This window comes from Enhydra lutris, unplaced genomic scaffold, assembly GCF_002288905.1.
Source record: "Enhydra lutris kenyoni isolate GAN:26980312 unplaced genomic scaffold, ASM228890v2 scaffoldscaffold6, whole genome shotgun sequence".
Taxonomy (NCBI): Eukaryota; Metazoa; Chordata; class Mammalia; order Carnivora; family Mustelidae; genus Enhydra; species Enhydra lutris.
The window spans coordinates 7511211-7534400 of NW_019154090.1; the positions used below are offsets into that span (position 1 = coordinate 7511211).

Sequence of the window (23190 nt, forward strand, 5' to 3'; positions counted from 1 at the left end):
ATTATCGGCACCCTCTTCTCTTTCCAAAATTGACTTCTGAAAGAAAAAAGGGAAAGCCCTAGAAGGGCTTATTGGGTCTTGATCGCAATAAGCCAGTTCTAGAATCAACCTCTTAGTGTTAGGGCTCTTCATAACACCGTGGAAGGAACTCAGTCAATGGCGCCTTCAGAAATGAATGGCCCCTCCCACTGATCATCTACCACTGTGAGCCAAAGAGAAAACATAAACAGAATAACAATATGGATGTTTTCCAAAACCCAAGTAGCTGGCGTGGGTCCAGTATGACCCAGTAAATGGTACATTTTCAGCCTCTTTACCTAATTCAACTTCAGTTGGTGATATGGAATCAAACCATGCCATGAAAATTCATGAAGCATTCATGAAGCATTAGAACCCTCCGGGGAAATAAAGCCATCCTGCATAGATGGCTCCTTTAGAACATGCCGAGCCCTATAGGTTCATAGCTCAACACGGCTGCAGAAACACACAGCAGGGTGGACCAGACACGTAGCCCTGGGGAGAGGGAAAAAAGGAGAAGAACATCATGAAACTCACCTCCCTGCCTCAAAAGTGAACCAAGCAGCATCTCGCCCGTACCGTCGCAGGGCACTTAGCGGCCAAGAGATGAGTTTGACTCTGGGATTCTGGACGTCCCAAAGACAGATGTGCTCATATGTAATCTGCAAGGCACATTCGCCATGAACATCTAAGTTAGGGGACGGCGTCAAATACACATTGAATCTCTCTGGGAGAGAAACAGAAGGTTAGTTCTAAAATCCCGGGAATAAAACATCAAAGACATTGTAGGAACAAAGAGGCATTTCAAAATCATTCTAGCTCATATTCTAGGTTTAGGTTGAACATTCAGGAAGATAAGCTTTCTCATAAATTCACAGTCTCCGAAAATGATTTTTTCTAAATGGAGACCATGTTAAGTAACATAATAATGACGTGGTCTGGCTGTCCACATACACTAAACACTATTTACAGGAGCGAAGACCATTTTTAGAATTTTTGAATTTGCATAATAAAAATTACGTATGCCAATAAAAGACTAGAGCAATGAAACCATTAAAAACAATTTCTTAAAAAAAAAAAAAAAAAAAAAAAAAAAAAACAATTTCTTTCCTGCCAAGTACATATTAATTACACCCACATTTTTGCGTTCACAAAAGATGCAGGTGCAAAATAATTGTCACATGATTTAATGATATTGAAGTTATATTGATCAACTCATAATTTTCATAACTAAATGAATAAAACTACATCCCAAGTTATTTAAATAGAACTCCATGCTGATACTATGCATTTAACTGACCACCGGTTTGGGAAAAATCCAATGGATATACTTGAATTAGTTTTAACAAGAACTCTCCTTAGCCAATTACGAATACCCATTTGCTCATTTGGACAACTGTTAAAATTTAACCAAGACCATTCTCAGTAAACGACTGGGCTTATTACTACAACCAAATTTTCATCCCCACAGATTCAGTCATGGTATTTCTGTTATATTTCTAGAAAATTCATTAATTAAGGAAATTATGAGTCAAAACCTGTAAGCGAAACATGAGCAAAAATATTACTACAGCAAACACATTTTCACCTACCCATCATGATGGTAGATTGCCTATTATCTGATAAAATAGTATGGCACTGACCTTATTAGTGGTATTCTAAATTAATTGTTTTATAATAAGGAAGTCATTAGAATTCTTGTCGATTTTAACTCCGTTTAGTCAATGGGAATGTCATGACTACATGATTTCATGGATCTCTTTTTCCAATTTTCTAAAGTTATTTCCGTCTCCCGATAACTAATTGTTTGCTGCTTTCTGGCAACTATTATTTTAAAAGTATATTCTAACGGAGTAAAATCTCGCCCAGGGGAATTCTAGAACAAGTCAGAAAGACTGTCATCTTTAAGTAAAAAGTAAGAGAGATCATTATCAATTCACTCACTCAGAAGTTCTTCTGTAACTCTACCTCACTCAAGAATAACAACAGTGACAGTCGTAAGAGTGCCTGTGATGGTTACAATTACTTGAAGTCACGAAAATTAATATTGTAAAGTGCCTTCAAAGACTTAGTTGAGTTTTATAATGATCCCTCCTAGTTATGGGCCAGGGATATTCCTATTCCTGTTTGATGGAAGAGGAAACTGAGGCACAGTTGGTATGGTAAAGGGAATGCCTAGGCACAGCCCGTTCTTGGATTCCATTTGCCACACGACTGGCATACAGCTTCATAAATATAAATACACATTTGTAAAAAAATGGGTGCCTGAGCCCTGTAGATTTTTTAAAAAATCAAAACCTATCAAATTTTCCTATGTCTGGCTTCATAGGCATCTGTCCGTGAGGCAACACAGGTGCGTCCTCTCAGCCCGGAGCCCCCTGATTCAGGGAGGTACGCAACGAAGGGCCCAGGGCTTGGTTGTATGACCTTCGGAAATGGCTCAGCTTCCCTACAGCTCAGCTTCTTCCCAGTCTACAAAGAGACTTTTCTGAATTAGCCAAGCACTTGTAAGTCTCAGTCAATAACATTTCCGTGGAGAGGGATTACGGCACATATGGGGCATCCAAAATGGTCCCAGCCTGTCAACGTGTCATGAAGACAGAGTTCCAAGTGACAGCAAGGGCATTTTTTTACTGAGAGCTGGAGTGTGTGCACACGGGAAGGGTCAGTACAATTCCACCTCTGCCACGTTCATCGTCAACCCCGGGGGCTCATGGCCTTTTCTGGTGTGTTCCATCCTCACAGATCAAGTCACTAGGCTACCACAGAGCAGGACTCCAGGATCCAATCTACCCTGCCATAAGGTTTGGTTATTTGCAAACAAATACTCTCTCGCATCCAGGCTACTACTGTAAACCAATACTGAGTTTTGCTGAAATGTTCATGGGTATTTTGATCATTATTACCTAAAATGACTTCGTCCCACGTTGAGTGCTAAGCTCAAGGATTTGGGCTCATGTGTTTCAATTAAAAAAACAAAAAAACAAAAAAACAAAAAAATGAAACGAAAACAAAAACACGGGACTTAGGTGGATTTAAACCTGAGAAAACAGTCATGAAGTTTGGATTCTATTAAAAACATCTGGGGCGCCTGGGTGGCTCGGTGGGTTAAAGCCTCTGCCTTCGGCTCGGGTCATCATCCCAGGGTCCTGGGATTGAGCCCCACATCGGGCTCTCTGCTCAGCAGGGAGCCTGCTTCCCCCTCTCTCTCTGCCTGCCTCTCTGCCTACTTGTGATCTCTACCTGTCAAATAAATAAATAAATAAAAATCAAGAAAATAAATAAATAAAAATCAAAATAAATAAATAAATAAAAAATCAGAAAGCTTTCAGTGAGATATTTTCAATGAAAAACTTAAGACCAAAAACAAAAACAAAACCCCTCATTATGTGGTAAAAATCAGTATTTTAGGACTAGAGGTGCAGGAGTGCATCAGACATGAGCTGATGGGATCAGAGCAGGAGCGTCAGTCTCCCCATCTGCAAAATGAGAAGAGGAACAGCGGCTGTTTCACCGAGCTGCTGGGAAAATTCGATGACCTGATTCATCGGCCACAGACACTGGCACGTGGCAGGTTCCCCCAGGTTCCTAGCCGGTGGTACTCATATATACGTCCATATTTGTGCACGGAACACACATTAAGAAAAGAAAGACACTGAAATAGTAATACAGGATCTGGGTCAGCTAAAGGCTTCCTTTTACTCCTTCATACACTGCCTACATCTTCAAAAATGTCACGCAACGAAGACGTCTTGTGGTGGGACAAAAATAGCGTTCAAGAGAGCGAAGGAGAGAATTTTCTTTACATACCACTCTGTTCTCTCTCAACCCCAGTAGCCAGCAAGTCAGGCTCTCCGAGGCTGATGTCATTGATCCGCGTGCCCACACACTCCATCTGGAGGACTTTGCACCATTCATCGGCCTCCAGATCTGTGGAAACGTCCACAAGATTAACAAGCGTGCCCAGTGCCTGCTTAAAAGCGAAGAGCAAAAGCCCTCCCTGCCTCGGACGAACCTGATTCACAAGCGAAGGTCTTGGAGGTATCATCATTGAAATAAATCCCTATGGCGTGTTTCTTGGTGCTCTTGGGCAACCGAGCTACGTTCTTCACGTTGTTGAGCTCTGTAACCTGGAAAAGGAACAAGTGCAGATCTGATCACACTCCCTGAAGGAACACGCCCAGTCACCACCACCGCACTACGGGGAGGCATAGTGAGTGGAAGGCACAGCTCGCATGAACACTGCTTGACTGCAAAGTGCATTGTTGAGAGCTGTGAATCATGTTTGTTTTATCCTTCATACACAGCAAGGAAGGTTAGTGAATGACCTTCCTTTTTAAGTCTTCTAAAGCATATTAAATAGCATGGGCTCAAAACTTCATAGAGATAGAAAGCTCATTTTAGTGTTTTTATCTCCCCGAAGATTCTCCCTAATGAATAGTTCTCGGAACTATATCCCCATCTCTGTGGAAAGCCTTTCCAATACTCCAACCCCTTGGGGTACCCCCCGTGAAGGTAACTTATACCCGTCCACCCCATGGGAGGAAGGGAATGGTGGTCCAATTCATAACTGAGTCTTGTCACTCTTCGATAATCAGGAATGGAATGTCAATAGTCCCCCAAATGCCCCTCTACTCGGGGTTCAAGTCTTATATTCCAAGACAGACAGTGGTTTTGTTCCATGCTCCCCCAGTCTCTCTCACTTACTCTGAGCTCCTCAATAGTTCACAGGGCCTCTGTTACAGTCTGCATGCTACCCTACAAAGTATCACCTTTTTCTTATCAATAGGGAAAGCCTTCCCCATCACACATGCTCCCCTTCCTTCCTCTCTCCCACAGGCGCTTGGTCCCTTACAAACTTTCATAATGTTAACACTTTTATAAACCACCCCCCTCCCACCAAGGGTATTGGCTTATTGTGTTTCCAAAATGGCTGCCTCTCCTTCAGTTACATCCAGATTCCCGGCTGTGTTCAAGGGCTGTGATGACCGGCTGCCTGAGAGAAGGCGTGGGTGGCCTCAGGGTACTTACAAGATAAATGATGCACGTTAACAAGTTTGACCTCCCCTTATTTGTGTTATAGAAAAGAAGATATCGCCCATCAGCCTTTGGCTTCAGTACTCTCTCTCATCTTATTCTACATACAAGGAATGCTTATCTCAAGAAGTTGGGGGGGTGGAGAAGCCAACATTCTCCACACATGAAATAACTTGATTATTTCATTCCCCTACTTCCTAACCTCCATCGGCTCTCTTTATAGTTATAAATGCAAATTTCTTGGCATAAAATATCTTAACAGTTGCTACTGACCAAATGTTTGTGGCTCCCAAAATTCACATATTGAAATCCTACCCCTCAAGGAGATAGTATTAAGAGATGGGACCTTTGGAGGGTGATAGGTCTGGAGGGTGGAGCCCTACTGAACAGGATTAGTGTCCTTATAAAAGAGACCCCAGAGAAATCCCTCTTGCCTTCACCATGTGAGGACACAGCAAGACGATGCCTTCCATGAACCAGAAAGCAAGTTCTCACCAGACATCATATCTGCCAGTGCCTTGAACTTGGACTTCCCAGACTCTAGAACTGTGAGAATTACATTGCTGTGGTTTAATGGTTTATGGTATTTTTTATGGCAGCCCAAATGGACTAAGACATCAGTATTCCCCCAAAGCTGGCTACAGCACTACCTACTTCAGTAGGTAGCTTTAACAGCTCAACACCACTGACTTTATTCTCCAGCTACTCCAAATCCCTCAGAGTTTATCAGATACAACTGTTAATTTTTTGAATATTTTATTTATGTATTTATTTATTTTAGAGAGAGGGAGACTGTGAGCAGGGGAAGGGGCAAAAGGAGAGAAAGAATTTTGAGCAGACTCTGCGCTAAGTGTGGAGCCTGATGTGGGGCTCGATCTCATGATCCTGAGATCATGACCTGAACTGAAATTAAGAGCCAGACACTTAACTGACTGAGCCACCCAGGTGTCCTGCAACTGTTTACTCGTTGTCTATGTATTTTTGTGCCAATACCCCAATAGAAGTACTAATAGTCTCAACTACTTACTGGTGTCTCCACTTCCATGTAACCTCATAATTCACTATAAACACATGGCATCCAGATGATCTTTTCAAACACAAGTCTGATACCAGCATTTCTGTGCATAAAACAACAGTTCGGTGACTTCTCATTGCCCTGGGACAAGAAGCCAAGCCCTAGGGTAACCATCAAGGCCCTCTGTGGTCTTCCCTGCAGCTATCTTACCAGCCTCCTCCCTTAAACCTTCTGGATGAGTCATAAGTTCTAGCCACACTGGCTTTTGTTCAGGCCTTAGCAGGCACCACGATTCTCCTGGCACAGAGCCTTCCTTACGCTCTCCTTACTTCACTTGTGCCCACCTTATGGGTCTTAGCTCAAATCTCACTTACCCACAGAGCCCTACTGGATGCCCCCTATCCCTCCATCTAATCAGAGTCTCCAAGCTCTATCTTCTAATGACATCTTTGCCCTCAAGGTCCTCTGACAGCCACATGGGCTGTGGTTTTGTGCCTGTCTTGCCTCTAGAATGAAAATTCCCTAAGTTTTTGCTCACCACAGTGTCCCTGAATCTAACATGGTGCTTGCCACATAGTGAGAACTCAATGAATATATGTGGATTGATGAACCAAAGACCAAACACACCCACAAACTTACTTGCATGGAGCCTCTCCAAGGTGAATGCCTCTTTCTCCAGGGAGATTTCACTTTTCCTTCAAGGCCCACTTCCTTGGGGAAACTTGCCCTGACCTCAGTGTGAATTACTCATTGCCTTCTCTCTGCTCCCATGTATGCTGTACGAAGCTTTGTTCTATTATCTGTTATCGTAATTAATCCATCGATCTCTCCAACACCCACCTAGACGTGAGTCACCTATCAATGACTTACTGATGGGCTGAATCAATGATAATCATCTGAGAGTCAACATTAATCGAGCCTGCACCGTTTATCACACACTGTGCTTAGACCAGTCTTACATGATGTGTCTCATTCGAACTTCATAAACATTGTGCAAGATAGATAATATTATCAGTTATTTTCCAGCTGAAGAAGCTATAGATGAGAAAGGTCAAGGTCATGAGCTCAAGGTCATAGCCAAAAAATGGCAGAACCAAGCTCTGAATGAGGCAACCTGACCCTAATAGCTGTGTTCTTCACCCATCTGAAATACTAAAGACTGACCCTAAATACTTTCAGCCCAGAGAATCTTTAGCCGGGGAGGTCATCTCATATTTGAGGACTTCTTTCTTTTCACTGGTGTGGGGTGGAGGGGAGGGGCACGGGTGAAGCAACGCGTGAGTGCCCCAGCCTTTATTCTGAACCCTCTACTGAGACATTATATAAAAGCAGTCCTAACCTGAGGCACAGCGATGATTTTGAAATATGTCATTTCATTACACATCCATTAAAGGTAACGAGGAAGGAATGTCACCCAAAAGGGTCAGAAAATGTAGGAAGAATTGCATGAGTCAGAACACAATTACCCATTTGGAAAATTGGTTTAGATTATAAGCAACCCAACACCCCCGGCTCGGGGGAGGTGAGTGTTCACAGAGCAGGCAGGATTATGTCTGTTGTGTCAAAGGACTAGGAGGGTCTAAGGTAACAGTTCAGAATCACATCTCAATGAGCGCGTGCTTGCACACATCCTTCCCCCCACCACCCACATACACACTCTTTACTTTCAAAAGAATTGCAGTCTGCACTAGTCCATTAACAAAGCCTTCCTCAAAATACATGCTAGAGTGAAAATTATAAGAATATTTGCAGGTATATTTACAAGTCACTTTAAAACCTGTATAAGACATAAAAGCAGAATGTATTTTTTTTAATATTCCCCCCCCTTTTTTTAAAGATTTTTATTTATTTATTTGACAGAGATCACAAGTAGGCAGAGAGGCAGGCAGAGAGAGAGAGGAAGGAAAACAAACTCCCCGCTGAGCAGAGAGCCCGATGCGGGGTTCGATCCCAGGACCCTGGGATCATGACCTGAGCCGAAGGCAGAGGCTTAACCCACTGAGCCACCCAGGTGCCCCTAATATTCCCTTTTTAAAAAAAGACTTTATTTATTTGTCAGAGAGAGAGAAGAGAGCACAAGCAGGGGGAGCAGCAGGCAGAGGGAGAAGCAGGCTCCCCACTGAGCAAGGATCCTGGTGCAGGACTCAATCCCAGGACCCTGAGATCATGACCTGAGATGAAGGCAGATGCTTAACCAACTGAGACACCCAGGCCCCCCTTTAATATTCTTTTTACAAAGACATAATTTGCCCCTAAAGAATCACTTTTGAAGCAAACATAGATTTTGATAAGGTCTCAGGTTCTTGTATAATATGAATGTTATTTTTATTTTTTTTTACTTTTTTAAAAGTTTTATTTATTTCTTTGACAGAGAGAGATCACAAGTAGGCAGAGAGGCAGGCAGAGGGGGAAGCAGGCTCCCTGCTGAGCAGATAGCCAGATATGGGGCTCGATCCCAAGACTCTGGGATCATGACCTGAGCCTAAGGCAGAGGCTTAACCCACTGAGCCACTCAGGCACCCCCGAGTATTATTTTTAAATGGGAGCTAATAAGCATATCTGATCATCAAAAGTGACTGCATTGGACCCTCAATGTGACCTCAAAGAAGACGGGCATTCAGGGCCAAGGAGAGGCAATACCTTCAGGTCACCTTCAGTTTGAATTTGTCTTTTCCTTATGTCTCAGAAGTTATTTCTTACTAAGTTCAAAACATTTTAGGAAAAGTCCCTCCTGAGACTCTGTAGTCAGAAATTTTATTTTTCTTTCACAGTGTAAGAGAAAAGACACACCCTAAACTCTATATGAATTATGTCATTTTTGTGTAGAGATTCACAAATAAGAGGTAAAAATTTCTTCAAGGTGTAACAGCATCAAGGAGGGAGTGCCTTAAACACAGTTGTAGGAGAACCACATTGCCTCTTCAAGAATCTTCTTGGAACCCATTCATTCATCAAATTTTTAAAACTCATTGTATATTAATATTTATTTTTTGTTTATTCTTATTTAAAGGGAGGAAATAAGCAAAGAACCATTTCACCAGGCAGGGATAGGGAAGTGCTATAAGGACAAGCAAAGATTTGAAAAAGGATTCTGTGTGGGCTCCAAGAGGAGAAGTCTCCTATTTTACGAAAGGGGATAAGGATGTCCTTTCAGAGAAGGGAGTATATGAGCAGAGACCCAAAAGATCTGAAAAACTGAATCATATGAATACTGGGCCCAGCCACTCCAGGAAGAAGTAACAGAAAGTGCAAAGATTCTGAGGAAGAAATTTACTTGTTTGGCAAGGATGAAGTATCTTATATGTTAGAACATTTGTCCTCCTATCCTTGACATGCGCACTCAAGGATAAGCCTTCTCTGCAGTACCTCCCCCCTGGCGTCTCCCCACCCACCTTCCCCTAAGGCTGTGCAGCTCATGCAAAGTCAGGGGACCTAAAGAGATCAATATTCCAAAGATTTCCATTCCTCCCCCTTTTAATCTGGCCACCATTTGCTTTCCTAAGCTCACTGAGGCATCTTTATGATGATGATCTCAAATTCTTTTTCAGGTAATTCATATACTTCCATTTCTTTAGGGTCATTTTCTAAAGATTTGTTACTTTGCGCTATGTTTCCTGTTTCTTCATGTCCTTTGTAAGTTTAGGTTGGGATCCGCATATTTGAAAAAACAGCCAGTCTCTCAGACTTTTTGGACAGGTTTTGTACAGGGAAAGAACCAGTCTTGACCTGAAGAATAGCTGAATTGAAAAGTCACTAGCAGGGTTCAGAACAGATCTGATCAAACGGAAGAAAGAACCAGAAAACCTGAAGACAAATCCTTTGAAATTATCCGGTCAGAGGAAAACAATGCATGAATAAGAGAACTGCATGTTTGGAATGAGAATGTTGTCTTAGTACTCGGCTACCTGGAATTAGTCCCTGCATATCTGAACAAAGCAAGGGCTTAATCCATTACTGGGATTTATGTATTCCTTTGAAGCCACACTCATTGTTAGAGCATCACAAGCAAAATCCTTACAGCTTTACTTCAACTGAAGCCAAACTGTAATTTCAAATATAAAATGTTAAAACATCATATTCAAAACAGAAATAGTTTTTAAAAAAACCACCATGGTGGACATGGTTTATTCCCAATTCCTTTTTTTTTTTTAAGACTATTTATTTATTCATGAGAGACAGAGAAAGAGAGAGGCAGAGGGAGAAGCAGGCCTCTCACGGAGCAGGGATTCTGATGCAGGACTCGATCCCAAGACCCTGGGAGCATGATCTGAGCTGAAGGCAGATCCTTAACCATCTGAGCCTCCCAGGCACCCGTTTATTTCCATTTCTATAAAAAATAATGTTTATACATGCATGCTTGTATACATACATATCCTTGTATGTATATTAGTGAGGAGGATGAAGGGTCTGGGTAGGTTTCTATTGTTTGTTTCTTTGTATTATTGTTTTTTTAATTATATGCATCCAGATTGGAAAGGAAGAAGTAAAATTATCTCTGTTTGCAGATGACATAATCTTGCATGTAGAAAATCCTAAAGCTCTGTCTCTCTCTCTTGCTCTCTCTCTCACGTACACACACACACCTGTCAGAAGTAACAAATGAATTCAGTAGAGTAGTAGGATGCGAAATGCACACACAAAAATCAATCGTGTTTCTAGATACTGAACAATCTTAAAAGGAAATTAAGAAAACAATCCCATTTACAATAATGTTAAAAAGAATAAACTACTTATGAATAAATGTAACCAAGGAAGAAAAAAATTATGCACTGAAAACTATGAAACAATGCTGAAAAAAGTTAAATAAAGTATAAATAAGTGAGAAGACATCCCTAGTTCATGCAATGAAAGACTTAATATGGTTAAAATGTCCACATTTGGGGCACCTGCCTGAGTGGCTCAGTCAGTTAAGTGTCTGACTCTTGATTTCAGTTCATGTCATGAGATCAAGCCCAGGGTCAGGTTCCCCGCTTGGCAAGGAGTCTGCTTGAGATTTTTCTCTCTCCCTCTCCTTCTGCTCCTCCGAGCCCTGTGCTAACACACACATTCTCTCTCTAAAATAAATGAAAAAATCTTAAAAAAATAAGTAAATAAGATAAAATTTCCATACTACTTAAAGTTACCTACAGATTCAATGCAATCTCTTTCAAAATCCTGCTGCGTTATTTGCAGGTATAAAAAGGCCATCCTACAACTTATACGGAACCACAAAGGACACTGAATACATAGTCAAATGATCTTGAGAAAGAATGAAACTGAAGGCTTCACACTTCCTGAACTTCAAAACATATTACAAAGCTACAGTAACCAAAACAGGATGGAACCAGCACAAAGACAGACATACAGACTGATGGAAAAAAATAAGGAGCTCAGCGGCTGCATCTATGCCAGGAACCCACAACGGGGAAAGGAAGAGTTTCTTCAACAAACGGAGTTGGGAAACTGCATATCCACAGGTGAACACATGTGGTTGGGTCCTCATCCTACATAAAAATCAACTCAAAATTGATTAAAGACTTAAATGCCTGTCTTCAGAGTATAAACTCCTAAAGAAGACATAGAAGAAAAAAAATGTCGTAACACTGGCCTTGGCAATGATTTACCAGATATGGCACAAAAGCACAGGCAACAACATTGAAAATTTGACAAATGGGACAAAACAACAACAACAAAAAACTTCTGTGCAGCAAAGAAAACAATCAACAGAATGAACAGCAACCTAAGGAATGGGTGAAAATATGTGCAAACCACATATCCGATAAGGGCTTAATACCCTTACAACTCAATAGCTAAAAAGCAACCCAATTTTAAAAAATGAGCAAAAGACCTGAACAGACATTTTCCCGAAGACCTAGAAATTACCAACAGGTATATAAAAAGTTGCTAAACATCACTAATCCTCAGGGCAATGCAAATCAAAACCACAATGAGATATCACCTCTCCCATGTGAGGACGGCCATGATTTTAAAGAAAAACAAAACGAAACAAACAAAAAACCAGAAAGGAAATTGGAAGCTTTGTGAATTGTTGGCAGGAATGTAAATTGGTGTAGCCACTATGGAAAACAGGATTGAGGTTCCTCAAAAAATTAAAAATAGAACTACCACATGATCAAGCAATCTCACTTCTGAGTATACCGTATATATAAATATATATAAAAACAGGATCTCAAAAAGATACGTGCCCATGTCCATAGCAGCATTTCTCACAACAGCCAAGACATGGAGACAACCTAAATGGCCATGGATAAATAAATTAAGAAATACGGTATATGCATACTACAGAATATTACTCAGCCTTAAAAAAACACGGAAATTTTATCAGTTGTGACCACATGGATGAACCTGGAGGACATCATGCTACACAAAATAAGCTGGTCATAGAGGGACTAATACTACATGATTCCACTCATACAAGGTATCCATCCACAGTAGGGAAAATCAGAAGCAGGAATTTGAATGGTGCTTGCCAGGGGATGGGGAGACGGGGAAACCAGAAGCAGCTGTTCAACAGGCACAGGGTTTCAATCATATAAGGTGAAAAAGTTCTAGAGATCTGCTGTACAACAGTGGGCACATAGTGGACAATACCATATTGTATACTTAAAAAGTAGATTTTTAAGGGTAGATTTTACGCTTTGTGGTTTTTACCACATTAAAAAAAAAATTCTGTAGCAAAAACTAGTTAGAACTTAGGAACATTATATTCTTACATACATTCTTTTTAAATGCTAATTCCTGTTGATGGCCAGAGGTCCTGGCCTTCTGCTGAGGGTAGTAAGAAAATCTGCTCTTATGGTGAATTTACTTCAATAGAGAAGTGAGCCGATGGAAAGCAAAAGATTAAGTAAACATGAATAGAGGTGTTACAGTGACAACAAGCATTAATGAATAAATGACAAATGACTGAAAATTAAGAAAAATACCGTAAACCTACCACTATTGATCTAATCCTAGTATGAAACTGAGTTTCATTTTATCTCATTTTCTATTGAGTCAACAGTGCAGGGGACTCAATGGACCTAAAGGTCCTAGAGGCATCCAGAATGGCTCCCATTGGCTTGGCAGAAGCATGACAACCGACTGTGACAGAAGCTTGGTAAAGGCTTGGTTCCCACTTGAAATCCCAAAGGTCACCCTTCTGAAAGGCATCACTTGTTTTCCTTTTGCCTTTTTTGCCCATGTCATGGTTGCATTTCCTGCGTGAGAAAGACAATAAAGTATTTCGAGCCTCATGACCAAAATCTGAAATATCTCTGAGAAATAGGATTTAAAGGACGAAAGAACTATTCCAAAGAGAGGTCTAAAGGCAGGTCCAGACACTTTTTCATCTCTAATAGAAGAGTCTGGAAAGCAGAAAAGAAGTTGAATTTTGTGGTTAAAAATGGTATATAAATAGACTTGAAATATTTTTTTACCTATTCTTTTATATACTCTCCATGCTAAAACAATAGCAGATCCCAAGTTAGGCAATTAAAATAACCTCTGTTTATCTGGGGGGCTGCTACCAGTCTGCTTACCTTTTCAAATTAACCTGTGACCTCTCAGTTTCAACCTCGCTTTTCATTTACTAGAATATATTTAAGCTTACCGGCTCAAGAGATTTTTCTCTTGAAACGAAGCTAAAAAACAGGTAGCTATCAAAAAAGTCTGGAAATATCTACATAGTTTACTGAAAATGTCAATATTAGGACGTTTGAAATGCTTGATTTTTCTCTAGAAACTGTATGTTTACTTTCAAGAGCCCCGCTTAGTGTCAGGCTTAATCTGATTTTGCACATCCTGGGGCCATTTCTTTCTGAGAGAAATTATCATGGAGCAATTAAAAATTCACAGAAGACAGTGGTTCCTTAAAAATTCTGCTGGTAAAAGATAACACTAAATAGGGAGTTCTCTGATGCATAAAGTGTGCTTCTAAGTATGGAGGTTGGAACAGATCAGGCAATGATAAGACTTGGCAAAATAATTCTGTCTGTAAGATTTGGAGGAATTTAAAATAAGACCAAAGGTAAAATCTGCCCCTTGTAGTGATCTCCATTTTCTACCATTTATGGAATTATTTGTTCATAAGCACCCATTCTCCCCCAGTCCTTCTGATTCTTTGCTAATGAGTTTGGACTTGGCCATGCAACTGGCTTTGGCTAACAGAACATGACCTGATAGGCCTGTCCAAGAAGATGTTTTAAATGCATGCATAATTAGATCAGTTCTACCCTCCTTAAGCTTCAACCTTCCACTATATGAGCATAATGTTCCCCACCTTCCTGGATCTCTGAATGTACAGACAGATGGATCTCATCTGTCTGTACATTCAGACAGATGGATGGATCTCAACTGAGTGAAATTAATCCAGCTGTGCTCAGTCCACCCACAGCCAAGCCAGACCCCTCCTGTAACAAGGGCAGGAGATAAAGACACACAGCTATAGGCTACTACAATTTTGGAATGGTTGCCACAGCAGAAGTTAGTTAATAGACCCTCTGTTCGATTTTCTTTTGGCCAGGAATTTTCATAGAGATTTCCTCTCAAATCTTGCTACACAATAATGTTGCTTTTTGAACAAAGCAGACCAGATTGCCTAGTCCAATACATAATGATCAACTAGGACATTGGTTACCAGTTTTACTTAGTAGTCAAATCAGCTGTTTTGGTTTTTTTTTAATTTTTCAGGAGAAATCTTGCACAGTGTCACGAAGTAAAAATAAAGTCTTTGTTAAATTAAAAGGAGATAATCTGAACTAAACTCATCTTTCCTACTTGGATCTTAAAGTATTGAAGAAAACTCAGCTTTTCAGAAACCACTTGCTTATTGTGGGTACATACGGTACTACGCTTTATAACATGGGCTCCTGCTCACGGCAATTCTGCTTGAGACACCCAGAATAGGAAATTACGTACCAGTCCTGTGGATTGGACACACATGGTAAAGGAACGAAATCTTGAGAAGACAGCCCAGCGCATCTTTACGTGCCTACACACCTGTGTAACCACCACGCATCACCACTATTTTTTGTCACTATCACCACTTTGTCACTATCACCACTTCCTGGGTCAGAGCTGCTCACAAATAAGATCATGACTTTGATCTCTATCATGGGTGGTTAGTTCTTTTAAAAAGCTTTTTATAAATGGAATCATCGCATATGTATTTTTCCGTGTCTACATCCTTTCATCCAACCTCACTTCTGTGAGGTCCTTCCAGGTTGACTCAGATATGTCTCAGATATGTCTCAGAGGTTTTGGTCTCTATGTGGTATTCCACTTTGTGAATGACCATTTGGTTTTTAAAATTTTGGCTTGCCTTCATTTTAGATGTAGCTCTGGTAGAAATGTATAAGTGATTTTAAGAAGAATACTGTTGGAATATTACATTTTTATCTAATCTATCGTCTCTGGGTACAGCTGTTAAAGTAATTTAAATTAGTTCCTATGATTGACATTTTGGGAATTAGTTCAGTCCTTTTCTATGCTGTTTTTAGAAGATTTTATTTATTTATGTAAAGACTAATGGGGGAGGGGCAGAGAGAGAGGAAGACAGAGCATCTCAAGCAGACTCTGTGCTGAGTGCACAGCCCAACATGGGGTTCCATCTCAGGACCCTGAGAACATGACTTGAGCTGAGATCAAGAGTCAGACACTTAGCTGACTGAGCTGCCCAGTAGCCCCAGACTTTTTTTTATTCTTTCTCATCCATTTATTTGTTTTTTATTTTAAGATTTCACTTATTTATGACAGAGAGAGGTAGTGAGAGAGGGAACACAGGCATAGGGGAGTGGGATAGGGAGAAGCAGGCTCCCCTCTAGGCAGGGAGCCCAATATGGGGTTCAATCCCAGGACCCCGAGATCATGACCTGAGCGGAAGGCAGATGCTTAATGACTGAGCTACCCAGGTGCCCCTTATGTTTAGTTTTTTAAAAATAAAAATTTTGTCTTTTGCCCTTTGCTTTTTGCTTAGTGAATTTTATGTTCATCATATTCTTTTCGAAAATTTCACTGTGAATATTTCCAACACTGAAAAGCTGAAAGAATAATACAATGGGCTCTATCACCTAGAATTCACAATTATCAACATTTTGCCACCTTTACTTCGTTTGCTTCATCTCTCTTTACATTTAAATATGTGAGGGTGTGTGTGTGTGTATGCACACTTGCATACACACTTGGTTTGGGTTGAAGTATTTGAAAGTAAATTACAGACAGAAACACACATCACCCCTACAACTTTGCAAATAGTTTTTGTCAATACCAGGGATCACCCACATCACCTCAATGCTATTTTCACAACTAAGAAAATGGGCAATAACTCCTTGTATTATGTCATTACCAGCCCATCTTCAAAGCTCCCTAAAAGTCCCCCAAATGCCTTTTAGAGCTGTGCCCACGTCCCTCCACCACCACCCAGTCCAGGATCCAACAAAGATGCATGTGCTGCATTTCTTATATCTGAGTTTCTTTCAATTTAGAAGAGTCCCCACACTTTATAAATGACATTATCACTTTGAGAAGATCATGTCAGTTTTCAGGTAGAATATTCCATGTTCTAGATAGGTTTGTTTTTCCATGGTGACCTCAATTTTCCTACCCTTTGCATGTCTTCTGAATGGAAGCTGTATCTAAAGGGTTGATGAGATTCAGATAACATTTTTGTTGAGAATACTCTGGAAGGGATGTTGTGGGCTTCACATCACATCATATATCAGAAGATACATAATGTCAGAATCCTCCTCTTTTAGTGACGTGCAGTCTGATCACCTGGGGGTAGTCACTTCTCTCTCTCATAAAATAGCAATTTCTGCATTTGTATTTAAGCTGGGTGACACTTTGGTATCCTGTGAATGTCCTGTTCCCCAACCACCTGTCCAGGCATTATCTCAGCACCCACTGAAGACTGTCATCTGAAACAAAATGCTATTCTTTTTATCACGATGGTCACACGATGGATAGAATAATGTATAAAATTGCTGTATCATTATATTGTACAACTGAAACTAACATAACACTGCATGTTAATTAGATTTCAATGAAAGTTTTAAAGACACTATTCTTCTTAATAATTGATCTCTTACCCTAAGCCCATATTCTATGATTGCCAGATTCAAGATAAATACTGATTGAGGGAGCTATTACTGTTCCCACCCCCATTCTGCTTTTTATTAAAATAATCTGGAAGCACAGATCACAGATATTACTAGAGTCGCTATTCTTATTCAGCTATTATTTCAAAATTGTGTAACTTCTGCGTTTAATCAGGGGAGCAAGCTCACCTATCAAGAATTTATTGTGTCTGTCGAGCTGATGTAAGTGCCTACCGTACTCTCCTTATACATTTGAGCATCCTCATCCTTTTTTTTTTTAAATTTTATTTATTTATTTGACAGACAGAAATGACAAGTAGGCAGAGAAGCAGGCAGAAAGAGAGCAGGGGGGAGGCAGGCTCCCTGCTGAGCAGAGAGCCCAATGCAGGGCTTGATCCCAGGACCCTGAGATTATGACCTGAGCTGAAGGCAGAGGCTTAACCCACTGAGCCACCCAGGCGCACCGAGCATCCTCATCCTTACTCTTCCACGGCGACATGCCAATAGCTGAGCTGCTGTACACAACCGGGTAGCTTCCATAAGAAGAGAACCAGGCCATTTGTGACCTGACACCATCATCAGTCTCGTCCTAGGCATTTCTGCAGGGACAACCAGCCAACTGTTAGCCCAACCGCCAACTCCTCACTATAGTTAGTTTGGATCTACGAAAACCATGCACAGGTGAATACAGGAGTCCACTCAGATTATATTTCCAGTGCCTGCTGAGAAGGGATATTGGTGATTCTTTGCTTCTCAAGCCTTCATTGGCACTTGCGTACCATCTTATCGAGATGTCAAATCTTCTGCTTGCAATGAGGCAACCTTCCTTCATCAGAGACTCAAGGCAGATGGTGAAGGCGGTCAGCTCCTGGACCGACACAGGAAACGACAGAAGGCCACCTCGCTGGTGGTGTGCTTTTTGGCTCCAGTGTCTGATTATGTTGGATGGCGCGGCCTGAAAATCAGTCTGAACAAACTTTGATTCACTTTTCTCAAGATAAATTCCAACCTCGTGTTTTCCACCCCCAGATTCTGGGTTCCTCTAAGGGAAATGGATTTCCTTCCATGACTGGAAGAAATAAAGCTGCACACTGCACAGGTATCCATCTACGTCCTGCTCATCTAATGGACAGTTCCTGGGAGATCTCAGAGTGTTCCTAAACATCTCTCTGCAAATACAGTCTACTGCAATGCCAGGCATCATTATACGAAGGGATACAACTCTACAGAAATAAAGGCAGTGCACAATTTATTGCTTTCCTTATCCTAAAAGCTCAACTGAAAACCATTTCATTTATACGGTCTTTTCAAGTCTCTCAAGCAGGAACACTTGGTACTTGCTTTTCTTTTGCCTAGAAACACTCTTCCTTTAGATACCTCCATGACTCCCTTCTGCCCTACCTCCAGCTCCTCACATTCTATCTTCTTAATAGCACCATTTCTGATTACTCTATTTGAAATTGCAAACTCTCATTCCATACTTCTTATCCCTTTTCCCTGCTTTAATTTCTTCCTTAGCATTTATCAGTCATATCAACATACTATATCTTTTACTTGTATATTTCCTTTATGTCTGTTTCTTCCCCATTAAAGTAGGGGTAGAGAGCCATTCATGTGGAATCGAGGAGAAGGGCAACCCTTGGAGATCAGCTGTGAGCAGCTGGCTTGCCCATACATGGCGGGCACGGGAAGGATAGGAGCATGGCCTGAGGGTGAAGGTGAGGCCTGGGGAGGCCAGCAGACCACCAGGCAGTAAGTGACAACAACGTCAGACCACGAGGAGAGAGAAGACAAGGAGAGATCTGAGAGCTTCGTGGCCACTATGCAGTTCCTGGTTTCTAGTTTTCTGCATATCAAAAACACAAAGTACTATGACTCCATCAAAGGAAAGAAATATTCAACACTCCCCCCAATTTCAGATAAATCTTTAAGTATGCCATCCAATTAGGAATTTCCCCCCAAAAAAGGACTGCCAAATTAACTTGGCTCTTTAAAGCCATGCTCCAGATGTGTTATTTATCATAAATGATAGCATTCATGGAAATACATGTTTAACAGCCAGCAATTAACAAAGTGGGCACACTTTAAAAGTTTAAGTTGCTACCGATATAGTTTTGCATTAACAACTTGGAAAACAATCGCAAATTGCACAATTCAATTTTCCAAATGGATTATTTTGGAACCAGACGGAAAAGGGTTGAAATTTCTTCTGGTGTTTCAAGGGGAGATTAATACAATGGGGTTTTTAAAAATGCATAAGTTCCCTTGAGGAATTGATATATTCCTGTCAGAATTATGCAATTAGTCAACATTATGTGGGAATATTAAGTATATTTCTTAATATACTGCAAAGTATATTGTGTACTGCAAAGTCAAAAGCCATTTAGGAAAACAAGAATTTGATTTCCCATTTTTCTCCTCCTTTTGCTGAAGGTAATTTACAGATGATGATTTATTTATGTTTACAGAGTAAAAACAAGACCACTACCTAAAAGGCAATTTTCCGCTCTGCTTTTGTAGGCTATATCCTAATTATTTTTCCCCTTGTGGGACTGAATGAATTAAGTAAGCAATTCACTTTGTATACGCAAATGGAAAAGCTCTGCGGAAGCTTCAAATTGCTTCATTCTCAAAAAAAAAAAAAAAAAAAAAAAAAATTAAGGCCATTATCTTACTGAAAATGAAGAGGCATAAGCCCCTTTAACTTTTGTGGATTGTCTCTGAAAATAAAAGCAACATGAAAACAATCCATTTCTGGGTCCATAATGTTTTCTTAAGTATTGATAAAATAACTACTATTATTATTGTGGTTATTACATTATTATTATCTGTTGAAAATGTTCAAAGTACTTGAAAACACCCTAATAAACATTTCTGTTACACATCTCCAAAAAATCTCTTATGGCGTATTCCAAACCTTTTAACTTTTTCAATATCGTCTTTCCCGGAAAAGCACCCATGGTTTGAAGTTACAGTGCCGGGAAGCAGGGACAGGCAAATAAGAAGAGATATGCTCCGTTCTAATCAAAAGTCCCCATCCAAAACATCCCTGCCCACTAGCTTCCCCTAAGGACCCTGAACGTGGCAGTTTAAATAAATGTTTCATAAAAGATTTCTTAAGAAAGAACCAGTCTAGACAGTTATATCCCAGTCCCCATATAGATGGTTCCATTCTTTCCAAAAATACCTACATGCCCTTGGTCACTTAAAATAAATTGGACTAGTGCCTGTCTGAGTTATAAATTTGGACTGTCCCGAGGAAGGGATCTTTATTTGTCCATGGAAATAACTGAAATGATCCATTTGTTGCGTCTTCCTTGAAAATAAAAACCCCCACACACCAAAAAAGGTGCTTAAACTGGGAAATCTGACCATGAAATTGATAGGAAGGAATTTGGAGTGAAGGGCACTTCCCTACACTGTCAGTGGGTATGCATTTTTGGATAATCTATCTGGAGACAAGTTGGCAGGAGCTACAAACATTTTAAAGGTGCGAGATGTTATCCGAAAATATCACTTCTAGGACTTTTCTCCCAAAAAGATCAGAGCATGAGCACATAAAGACAGATGCACATGTTTTCCACTGTGATAGAATCTGTATTAGCAAAATATTGGAAACCCTTTAGTCCACTGATTTGGGTATTTTTAAACAGATTAGGGTCTATCAGTATTTAAGTGTACTGCTGAGCTATTAAATTAAAGAGGTGTAAACACTAATTACTGGCTTGAAATTACAGTCAAAACATTTATCTCATAAACCAAAATATTTTATAATAATAAATATATAAACATATATATTATATAAATATATTATAAATATAAATATATTATAAATATAAATATAAACAAATATATATATATTATATAAATACAATAAACCAAAACATTTATCTCAGAAACCAAAATATTTTGAATGGGAAAGGAATTCCTACTAAAAGTTATGTAAGGACTTGAGGTTCACAAGGAGTGAATATCCTGGGGAAATCTGTATTTACAATCTTCTTAAACACAATATGGGTAGCATATAATAAATTACTCCATTTTTGTTTTAAAAATATTATCTGTGTATGTGTGTGAATATGTTTCTCATTGTATATATAGAGAAAAGGGTCTGAAAAGTACACAATCTATTAGTATTTTTTTCTAAGGACTGGGCCTAGGGTCCAGGATAGGGTTCTTTTCTTTTACTCCATGCACTTCAGAATTGTTTAAATTTGTTACTGCATGATGTTTATAACTTAAAAAAAAGAGGACGAGAAAAACAAAAGGAAGAAATCTGCCAAAAAATTTTAGATGGAGGAAGTGGATCTCCATCCTTTGTCAACAACAAATCTCCTTCACTAGTGACTCATTTGGCAAACAGCATTCTGTGATTTCTTCCACATCCAAAACCATTTGGCTAATTTTTCACCAACTTCAGAAAACCCACTTTTTTCTTTTGATGCCATTTATTGAGAGCTTTTGTATGCACCTCCATTATAGTCAAGTGTTTCTATATAGATCAAGTCCTAAAGATACATGCTTTTAAGAAATTCATGTAATATATATGCATGGGTGGGGGGGAAGTATTTATAATCAATGAACTTTGTAGCTTAATGTTCTATTTGTCTTATCCTTATTTTGGTATGTGTATATGTGTGTTTCTTAACAATATAACTAAGTCAAACAAACTAACAGTGTTAGAGTAAGCAGATTAAATTTTCATAAACTCTCAAAAACTGGGGACTCTATCCAAAATGCAAGGACAATTAATCATTTCAAATGATAAGTCAAATAACTGTGGGATAAGAAAAAAGTCATTTAAATGACATGATTGTTTTATCAGGTCCTAGGTCAGAAATGACTGGTTTACACAAGTTAAGTATTTAAACCAAAAGTGCTTCAAACCTCATGGAAATTAAATGAAATAATCAGGTATAAACTTAACAAAACATGCACAGGATATGGAGGTGGAATATTGCAAAATGCTGATGAAAGAAATTTTAAAAGAATCAAGTAAATGGGGTGACATACCATGTTCATGAAGTGAAAGACGATACAGAAAAGATGTTAGTTTGCCCACAATTTGAGGTATACAGGTTTAATATAACTCTTCTCAAAATCCTAACATGGGTTCTCTATAGACACAGATCAGCTCTATTTAAAATTTTATGAAAAGACAAAAGAATAATTATATCCAATATTAAAAATTATTACATATCTACAGTAATCAAGAGGGTATGGTATTACTAGAGAGATAGATACCTGGCTCAATGGAAAAGAATAGAGAATCCAGGAACAGATCCATGCTAATATGCCCAAATGATTTTTGACAAATGTGCAAAAGCAATTCAATGCCAAAAGAAAAACTTCTTTCTTTTTAACAAATGGCATTGGAGTAATTGGAAATCCATAGGTAAAAAGAATGAAACTCAACCTACCCCCGACACCTTATACAAAAACTAAACTCAAAGTGATTCATGGACTTAAATGTGTAACGTAAAATTATAAAATGTTTGGGGAAAAACAAATAAACAAACAAACAAACAAATGGAGAAAACGTTTAGCATCTAAAGCTAGGCAGAATTCTTATATTTGATATGAAAGCATATTCTATAAAGGTAAAAATTCAAATACTGGACATCATCCAAATTAAAACTTTTGTTCGGCAAAAGACCCTGTTAAGAGTATGAAAAGATAAGCTGCAGAATGGGAGAAATTATTTGCAACCACATATATGACAAAGGACTCATATCTAAACTATATTTAAAAAAAAAAAAACTACAAAAAAAACCTCAAAACCAAAAACAAATAAAGTAAAAACTTCCAAAACTCAATAGTTAAAAATTGGCAAAACACATGAAGAGATATTTCATAGAAAAAAATATACAGATGGTAAGTTAACTGTATAAAAATATGTTCAACATCATTAGCCATTAAGGAACACAAATGAAAACCAACATTAGACATCACTAACAGAACGACTTAAAAAAAAAAAAAAACAGTGACAGCACCAAATGCTGGTGAAGATGCAGAAAAACTGGACCACTCATATGTTGCTGGTGA

The 23190-nt window shown here is 39.4% G+C and overlaps 1 protein-coding gene across 1 annotated transcript in view; it reads right to left on the bottom strand.

Moving 5' to 3' along the window:
* LOC111141588 (docking protein 5) overlaps positions 1–23190 on the bottom strand; it is a 154805-nt gene that overhangs the window by 50528 nt on the left and 81087 nt on the right. The window contains exons 3-5 of the mRNA XM_022494253.1: positions 4034–4148; positions 3829–3948; positions 556–745 (exon numbers count right to left, since the gene is read on the bottom strand). Coding sequence (XP_022349961.1) covers positions 556–745; positions 3829–3948; positions 4034–4148 — 425 coding nt within the window. The remainder of the gene's footprint in view (positions 1–555; positions 746–3828; positions 3949–4033; positions 4149–23190) is intronic.